Below are 9,708 nucleotides of genomic sequence, written 5' to 3'. Positions count from 1 at the left end.
TTTATACACGTTTCTGCAAAGCATACAGTTGAAGTCGAAAGTTTACATACACTTACGTTGGAGTCATTAAAACTAATTTTTCAACCACTCCGCAAATTTCTTGTAAACAAACTATAGTATTTGCAAGTCGGTTAGGATATCTACTTTGTGCATGACACAGGTAACTTTTCCAACAATTGTTTACAGACAGATTATTTCACTTATAATTCACTGTATCACAATTCCAGTGGGTCAGAAGTTTACATACACTAAGTTGACTGTGCCTTTAAACAGCTTGGAAAATTCCAGAATATGATGTCATGGCATTAGAAGCTTCTCGTAGGCTAATTGACATGATTTGAGTCAATTGGAGGTGTACCTGTGGATGTATTTCAATGCCTACCTTCAAACTCAGTGCCTCTTTGCTTGACATCATGGGAAAATCAAAAGATATAAGCCAAGACCTCAGAAAAAAAATTGTAGACCTCCACAAGTCTGGTTCATCCTTGGGAGCAATTTCCAAACGCCTGAAGGTAACAAGTTAATCTGTACAAACAATAGTACGCAAGTATAAACACCATGGGACCACACAGCTGTCATACTGCTCAGGAAGGAGACGCCTTCTGTCTCCTAGAGATGAATGTACTTTGGTGCAAAAAGTGCAAATCAATCCAAGAATAAGAGCAAAGGACCTTGTGAAGATGCTGGAGGAAACAGGTACAAAGGCATCTATATCCACAGTAAAACGAGTCCTATATCGACATAACCTGAAAGGCGACTCAGCAAGGAAGAAGCCATTGCTTCCAAAACCGCCATAAAAAAGCCAGACTACAGTTTGCAACTGCACATGGGGACAAAGATCATACTTTTTGGAGAAATGTCCTCTGGTCTGATGAAACAAAAATATAACTGTTTGGCCATAATGACCATCGTTATGTTTGGAGGAAAAAGGGGGAGGCTTGCATTCCGAAGAACACCATCCCAAAAATGAAGCACGGGGGTGGCAGCATCATGTTGTGGGTTTGCTTTGCTGCATGAGGGAATGGTGCACTTCACAAAATAGATGGCATCATGAGATAGGACAATTATGTGAATATAATGAAGCAACATCTCAAGACTTAAGTCTGGAAGATAAAGCTTGGTCGCAAATGGGTCTTCCAGATGGACAATGACCCCAAGCATACTTCCAAAGTTGTGGCAAAATGGCTTAAGGACAACAACGTCAAGGTATTGAAGTGGCCATCACAAAGGCCTGACCTCAATCCTATAGAACATTTGTGGGCAGAACTGAAAAAGTGTGTGCGAGCAAGGAGGCCTACAAACCTCACTCAGTTACATCCGCTCTGTTAGGGGGAATGGGACAAAATTCCCCCAACTTATTGTGGGAAGCTTGTGGAAGGCAACCTGAAACGTTTGACCCAAGTTAAACAATTTAAAGGCAATGCTACCAAATACTAATTGAGTGTATGGAAACTTCTGACCCACTGGGAATGTGATAAAAGAAATAAAAGCTGAAATAAATAATTCTCTACTGTTAATTTGACATTTCACATTCTTAAAATAAAGTGGTAATCCTAACTGACCTAAGACAGGGAATTTTTACTATGATTAAATGTCAGGAATTGTGATAAACTCAGTTTAAATTTATTTGGCTAAGGTGTATGTATACTTCAAACTTCAACTGTAGCTACCTTCAAAAAATGTCCTGATATGATACAGTGAAGAAAAAAAGTGCTTGAATCAAAAGGTGCTTTAAAATCAAAGTAGCAACACTAGTTAATAAACATGACATGAAACACAAACACCCATCGCCTACTACGGAGGCTCATGGATCGTTCTGCCCGGATTGTGAGTGACTGAGATATACATTAGGGTGCAGACAGTGAGCGTGAGGAGCGACACATTTTGTGATGACCTAGCCTAAATGTTTAATCCACAGTAAATGGTTCCCCAGAGGTGTGACCTAAATTCCCCAAATGGGAAGCACTAACGTCAGATTTCTGTCTCTACAGAGAGAGCCTGTGCTTGAGAGATTGTATCCGAGATGTGTTCGCTCCTCATTAACATGACATAGGAAATGTTTTAATATTCCACTGGAATATTTCACTAATGCTATGTAACGGAATGTGTAGAATTAGAAACCATATTCAACATTCCCAGCTCTCTTAAATACATGGATCTGGTTGGGATCTGATGCATCTGAATGTTGTAGTGTCATGTCAATGTAGAATAATCTAGAAAACTTCATTTCACAAACAGACATTAGTGAGTGTGTTCTGGAGTGACCTAATCTAGAAAACTTCATTTCCCAACTGTCATTAGTGAGTGTGTTCTGGAGTGACCTAATCTAGAAAACTTCATTTCCCAACTGTCATTAGTGAGTGTGTTCTGGAGTGACCTAATCTAGAAAATACCCACCATTGCTCACCACAGGGCAGGCAGAGGAACTGAAGCGTCACGTCACCCATCTTCAACAATTAAAGACGTATATAAGAATATGCATGTACACTTGCACGCCTAGGCACACGCACACGCACACGCAGAACAGAAGTGTTGGCTGCAGTCGGTTTGTGGGGGTGGTTTTAGATGAATGATATGACTATGTCTCTCTCCAGATGTCAGCTGAAAATAAAATTTGTTTTTTTGAGTTGGAGATCAGAAAATATTTCCTAACACCTCTTGTGATGTTCCTTCTTCCCCCTCTTATTGTTATTCTTTTTTAAAACCAAGGGTAAGATGTGTTAACTTTTACTAACAAGGTCTAATCCCTGGCCAGGGTACTACTTAAAAACTAAAAGGGTACAGACATGCTCATTCTAGAACATGAGCAGAATTACATATTGTGGACCATAGGGGTGAGACCAAGGCCGTTCCAAGTGAAGCCTGTATTCTAGAACACCAGAAACACAGTGATGTAATCAATCCAGCATGGGCCGGACGGACCCAGTCACCAGAACACACCAGTCCACCAAAAGGCTTCTACGTCAGCTTCATCTTGAATTACAAACCCAACCAAGTCCAGCTTAAGGTGGGTCCACAACCGTACAGTTCAACTAAGAACAGTCTCATGACCTGACGATCCATTAGGGTTCCAACCAGGAAGACCCATTTATAGGGGAGCCATAGTAACCTGCTTCAAAACAACATGCCTTAATAGGCCATCTGCACCGAATAACTGAAGAAAAGAGCAGCTGGCAAAGCTAACTGTCAGATAGCTTGTAGGCCTGCTGTTTTGAATGCTAACTGTCTGATAGCATTCATAACAGCAGGCCTACAAGCTAACTGTCTGATAGCATTCATAACAGCAGGCCTACAAGCTAACTGTCTGATAGCATTCATAACAGCAGGCCTACAAGCTAACTGTCTGATAGCATTCATAACAGCAGGCCTACAAGCTAACTGTCTGATAGCATTCATAACAGCAGGCCTACAAGCTAACTGTCTGATAGCATTCATAACAGCAGGCCTACAAGCTAACTGTCTGATAGCATTCATAACAGCAGGCCTACAAGCTAACTGTCTGATAGCATTCATAACAGCATTCAATAACTGTCAGCAGGCCTACAAGCTAACTGTCTGATAGCATTCATAACAGCAGGCCTACAACCTAACAGCAGGCCTACAAGCTAAAGCTAACTGTCTGATAGCATTCATAACAGCAGGCCTACAAGCTAACTGTCTGATAGCATTCATAACAGCAGGCATTCAAGGCCTACAAGCTAACTGTCTGATAGCATTCATAACAGCAGGCATTCCTACAAGCTAACTGTCTGATAGCATTCATAACAGCAGGCCTACAAGCTAACTGTCTGATAGCATTCATTCAATAACAGCAGCAGCCTACAAGCTAACTGTCTGATAGCATTCATAACAGCAGGCCTTAACTGTCTGATAGCATTCATAACAGCAGGCCTACAAGCTAACTGTCTGATAGCATTCATAACAGCAGGCCTACAAGCTAACTGTCTGATAGCATTCATAACAGCAGGCCTACAAGCTAACTGTCTGATAGCATTCATAACAGCAGGCCTACAAGCTAACTGTCTGATAGCATTCATAACAGCAGACCTACAAGCTGATACTGTCTGATAGCATTCATAACTGTCTGATAGCATAACAGCAGGCCTACAAGCTAACTGTCTGATAGCATTCATAACAGCAGGCCTACAAGCTAACTGTCTGATAGCATTCATAACAGCAGGCCTACAAGCTTTCTGTTAGTCTTTAGAGCAGCAGACGGATGCCGTCCTTGTCTCGTTCTCTGTCTCGTTCTCAGTCTCTTTCCATCTCTTCTTCTCTGCCTTGCTCTTGCATTGATACTGCAAGATGCCTCCTTCTTCTTCTCAGAGATGGTTGTCTTGTCTTGTCCAGAGTCTTCTTGTGGATATTGGAATAGTGTTTTCTGCAGCGTAGAAACTCACTATATAGAAACAAATTGAAAAGCAGCATAGCTCTCTGCACATCAAGTCCATTCAGTAACATCAGGGTGAATGGAGCTCTTGCACTTACCACTTCAGTGTTATCCATCCAGCCCAGTCTAGTTTCCATAGATCTATTTAGCTGAGGGACTGACCCAGCCCTGCTCTCTGCTCAGAGTCTACAGGTCTAGTAGATGAAGGTGATGAGGCAGTCCTGTTGGGGGTCTGGGGGCTGGTCCAGAGGGGTGGAGGGGTACAGGGGCAGGTGAGGGAAGTACTGGGAGAGGGTGGGCATGGGAGGGGCGCTCACACTGTAGGCCTTTAGGGACGATAAGCCATTAAGCAACGCTACATCCAGGAAGGAGACATGGAGGATAGAAGACGAGGGGTCAGTGGAGGCTAGGGACCCCATCCCGTCTATATCCTCAGTCCCAGAGGCGATTGTGAGGACCTGCTCCGGGTGTGGGGCACCCTGGGCAGCGCTGTGGACCCTCAGCCTACGGAGACCGAACAGGGCCAGGTACTGGGTGGGGATGGCCAGGGACCCGGGTCCACAGTAGGACAGGCTCAGGTCTGGCACCACACTCCCATTCAGTAGCTCTGTGAGGACCCAAGGCTCTCTGAGCCACATGGTCAAGCTACCCTGCTCCCTCAGGCCCCCAGGGGTCAGCTCTGAGTGCGACATGGTGCGGCAGCTGCACAGCAGGTTTGCCAACGCCTCGTCACAGTCCTGGATGTGGGCGGAGCAGCTGCATTTACGCAGGCTGTTGCCGTGGGCGGCACTGTTGAAGAGCAGGGTGCTGTTGCCAGGGCCGGTGGTCGAGGCGACGGTCGTGGGGAGGAGTAGAACACACAGAGTCCACAGTAGCCACGACAACAGGGCAGGAGGGAAGCGACAAGAGGAGGCCCTGTTTAGAGACATCTCCACGGAAACCAAATGGACTACATCTTCACCGAGTGGATATCCTGAAGCCTGTAAGCAAATCTGTAGGATGGGAGGTGAAAGTTATGCAGTGTACTTTGAGATAGATTTCAACCTAATATAGACAAATCAAAAACAAAGCAAAATTAAAACCAAGACAAGTCCTACCAGTTTCTCAGATAGCCTTCTGCCTCAGAAGAACTCAATTGCTCAGAATAAATAGCTGTTCTGTCCTACTGTAACTAGGCAAGTCAGTTAAGAACAAATTCTTATTTTCAATGACGGCCTAGGAACAGTGGGTTAACTGCCTGTTCAGGGGCAGAACGACAGATTTTGTGCCTCGTCAGCTCGGGGACTTGAACTTGCAACCTTGCGTTTACTAGTCCAACGCTCTAACCACTAGGCTACCCTGCCGCCTAGCTGCTTGTTATTTAAAATTCAACTTTATTGGTTGGAGGTCCGTGAGAGACAGCCAGCTGAATTCAGCTCTTTATTTCCAGGCGCCCGTAATTTAGCCATTTTTTTTATTTTTTTTGCTCTCTAACTTTATTGGGGAGAGGTCCTTCAGGCCTTGGGCTACTGCGGATGGCATATGACTGTCTATAAAAATGCCTGCACCGTGCTGCGGTAAAGGCAGAGGCCAGCCACATTAAAACTGTCAGGAAAAATAAAACACTGCCTCTTTCTTTCCCCATTGAGGAGCAGAGGAAAAGTGCAATGAATAAAGGACTTCCAGAATAACTTTTTCCCTCTTTGTTTTTAAAGGAGAGGACTTTCCGATGTTGTGATTGGCATCACAGTTGGACAAAATGTACTTAGTTGTCTGAAACAAGTCTGGAAAAAAAAAATAGAAGGATGGATCTGGTCACAAAGAATCCTATTTATTTATCTCTTATATAACCAGCATATAGCGCTGATGATAGTCTGCCAGTCTGGCACTGTACTGAAGCGATGTAAGAGGATATGTTTGGTTGAAAACCCAGACTAACAGAGGATTCGGCTATGTCGATCCCCACTCCTCAGCCGAGCATCAAACATCTCTTATCCATCACAAAACATCAAGACATTCTCAGTCTTTAAACGGAATATACCGTAGACCTTAAACCTAAACTAGAAGCTCAGCAGCCATGACTCCATACAACACTGTGTCAACTTACTCCCACTCTGTGTTAAGGTGTCTGACTGCTCCATGTAGCCTCTGTATCCTTCAGTCACCGGATCCCTGCTAAGTACACAGACTGCAGCCCAGTCTACATTACCGGAGCCCAAGCTCTACAGACTACTGTTCTGTTCCATTCCTATACAGACCTCAGCCATGACTCACAGGTCTATAAATGACTTTAGAGCTCAGTGCAGCTTTATAGACTACTGTTCTGTTCCCTTCCTTCCCACTCCTTTACTGTCCCAGTCCAGCTTATCCCCCTCTCTTTATGTCACACCAAACTTTGCCTCTCCCTCTGTCTCTCTCCCTTTTTGCCTCCCTTGCTCCCTTCTTCCCTTCCACTCCCTTCATTAGCTTCAAGCTCCAGCTGCTGGGCCGGATGCTGAAGGAAAGGGAGACGGGGAGGGAGAGAGAGGGGAAGGTGGCTGCTGTTCCAGTCAGCTATGAGGAGCGGCGCAGGGCATTCCTCTGACATCATGTTCCGCATGCGGCCGCAAGCACCCAACCGAATCCTCCCTCTCTTTCTCTCTCTCTGCCTCTCCAAATCATCCCTCTTTCTCTCTCTCTGCCTCTCCAAATTATCCCTCTTTCTCCCTCTCTGCCTCTCCAAATCATCCCTCTTTCTCTTTCTCTGCCTCTCCAAATCATGCCTCTTTCTCCCTCTCTGCCTCTCCAAATTATCCCTCTTTCTCCCTCTCTGCCTCTCCAAATCATCCCTCTTTCTCCCTCTCTGCCTCTCCAAATCATCCCTCTTTCTCTCTCTCTGCCTCTCCAAATCATCCCTCCTCTCCAAATCATCCTCTCTCCTCTCTGCCTCTCCAAATCATCCCTCTTTCTCCCTCTCTGCCTCTCCAAATCATCCCTCTTTCTCTCTCTCTGCCTCTCCAAATCATCCCTCTTTCTCCCTCTCTGCCTCTCCAAATCATCCCTCTCTCCCTCTATGCCTCTCCAAATCATCCCTCTTTCTCTCTCTCTGCCTCTCCAAATCATCCCTCTCTCCCTCTCTGCCTCCCCAAATCATCCTTCTCTCCCTCTCTGCCTCTCCAAATCATCCCTCTCTCCCTCTCTGCCTCTCCAAATCATCCCTCTCTCGCTCTCTGCCTCTCCAAATCATCCCTCTCTCGCTCTCTGCCTCTCCAAATCATCCCTCTTTCTCCCTCTCTGCCTCTCCAAATCATCCCTCTTTCTCTCTCTCTGCCTCTCCAAATCATCCCTCTCTCCCTCTCTGCCTCTCCAAATCATCCCTCTCTCCCTCTCTGCCTTTCCAAATCATCCCTCTCTCCCTCTCTGCCTCTAACAATCATTCCTCTCTCCCTCTCTGCCTCTCCAAATCATCCCTCTCTCCCTCTATGCCTCTCCAAATCATCCCTTTCTCTCTCTGCATCTCCAAATCATCCCTCTCTCCCTCTCCAAATCATCCCTTTCTCTCTCTGCCTCTCCAAATCATCCCTCTCTCCCTCTATGCCTCTCCAAATCATCCCTCTCTCCCTCTCTGCCTCTCCAAATCATCCCTTTCTCTCTCTGCCTCTCCAAATCATCCCTCTCTCCCTCTATGCCTCTCCAAATCATCCCTTTCTCTCTCTGCCTCTCCAAAATCCTCACTCTTTTTCTCTGCCTCTCCAAATCCTCCCTCTCCTTCTTTCTCGAAATCCCATTTTCTGTCTGAGACTGTCACGTACACACACGTACACACACACACACACGTACACACACACACACACACACACACACACACACACACACACACACACACACACACACACACACACACACACACACACACACACACACACACACACGATAAATGAGACGATGTGGCTTGATTATTAAAAGTATGGCTACTCACAGGGAAGAGCGCTGGCAGCAGTCAGGGAGGCATGTGCTTCTCAGACATTATGATTCAGCTCCGCTCCAGACGCAGCAACTTAGCCTTCCCCATCTGTTGGCAGACACAGTGGAACTCCTCACCCGTCTAGCAGACGCAAGGGGGAGAAACAGTCAGCCCAGAGAGAGGCACAGAGGGGAGAGACAGAGAGAAAGAGCTGGGAAGAGTGAGAGAAGGAGAGGAGAAAGACAGACAGACTTACTCTCTGAACATGGGATAGCACGGACAGTCTTCGGTGATGATGACACGGGACACAAATAATCTGCCCATTTTCTCCTCATGTCACTCGCTTTCCTTTCCTTTCTTCCCTCCCTCTTCCTCCCCCCCTCCCTCTCTTATTTCCCTCGCTCCCTCTCTTATTTCCCTCCCTCCCTCTCTTATGTCACTCCCTCTCTCTCTTATTTCCCTCCCTCCCTCTCTTATTTCCCTCCCTCCCTCTCTTATTTCACTCTCTCCCTCTCTTATTTCACTCCCTCTCTCTTATTTCACTCCCTCTCTCTTGTCGATGTTCCTCAAGCTGCCATCTGCTGGTAGAATATAATAAAACTACTACTGAACAAATCTTTTACCATTCAGACTAATACAGACCACTTACAATATTAAAATTGCAGTATTCAAGATCATATCTATCAAATCATGTTATTTGAATACCAAACAATGAATCTGAAATGTTTTTACCCCCCCCCCACCCCCACACACACACCGTTTGTCTTCCATGGAACATTGTGACACGGGCTCATGGGTAAGGACTGACAGTGTACAGAATAGAACCAAAAAAAATCTAAGAGATTCCTTTGCTTGCAGAACCATGCATGATTTGTAGTATTCGAACCCTCTCTGCCATGACTCACTCACCAAAGCACACTAATACACTGGCTGTGTCTGAGTACCATTACTTGTGTAACAGTAGAACTTTAGACCGTCCCCTCGCCCAAACCCGGGCGCGAACCAGGGACCCTCTGCACACATCAACTCTTCACAGATGTGCTTAGTGTGAACCTGCTTTCATGTGACAGACGTGACAGTCTGGAGACGCCGTGGAGAATGTCAGTCATGTTGTGGGGTGGCTTCTCTTTGGGGGGGCCGCACAGCCCTCCATGTGCTCGCCAGAGGTAGCCTGACTGCCATTAGGTACCGAGATGAGATTCTCAGACCCCTTGTGAGACCATATGCTGGTGCGGTTGGCCCTGGGTTCCTCCTAATGCAAGACAATGCTAGACTTCATGTGGCTAGAGTGTGTCAGCAGTTCCTGCAAGAGGAAATTCCTTTTTGATACTGTCGCAAAACTAACTAAAAAGCAGCATTCCCCAAGAGAGAATGACTTTCACTTTAGCAGTGATAA

General features: G+C 45.9%; 1 protein-coding gene across 4 annotated transcripts; it reads right to left on the bottom strand.

Moving 5' to 3' along the window:
• Positions 1–4,097: 4,097 nt before the first annotated feature.
• On the bottom strand, positions 4,098–8,725 carry LOC135518945 (exosomal polycystin-1-interacting protein-like). 4 transcript variants are annotated; one of them, XR_010452236.1, is made up of 4 exons: positions 8,569–8,725; positions 8,328–8,453; positions 4,489–5,382; positions 4,098–4,399 (listed from the first exon to the last, which is right to left on the bottom strand). XR_010452236.1 is itself a non-coding variant. In XM_064943918.1 (3 exons), the coding sequence occupies exon 3, from the start codon at positions 5,317–5,319 to the stop codon at positions 4,585–4,587; it is 735 nt and encodes a 244-aa protein (XP_064799990.1). In that variant the 5' UTR covers positions 5,320–5,382; positions 8,328–8,453; positions 8,569–8,725; the 3' UTR covers positions 4,098–4,584. The 4 variants fall into 4 exon arrangements, 3 of the variants coding, with proteins under 3 accessions (XP_064799990.1, XP_064799991.1, XP_064799992.1); XM_064943918.1 differs by having other exon boundaries at positions 4,098–5,382; XM_064943919.1 differs by having other exon boundaries at positions 4,098–5,382; positions 8,328–8,420.
• Positions 8,726–9,708: the final 983 nt, after the last annotated feature.

The sequence above is a fragment of the Oncorhynchus masou genome, chromosome 29 (assembly GCF_036934945.1).
Source record: "Oncorhynchus masou masou isolate Uvic2021 chromosome 29, UVic_Omas_1.1, whole genome shotgun sequence".
Lineage (NCBI taxonomy): Eukaryota > Metazoa > Chordata > Actinopteri > Salmoniformes > Salmonidae > Oncorhynchus > Oncorhynchus masou.
This window is presented reverse-complemented; position numbering and strand designations above follow the sequence as displayed.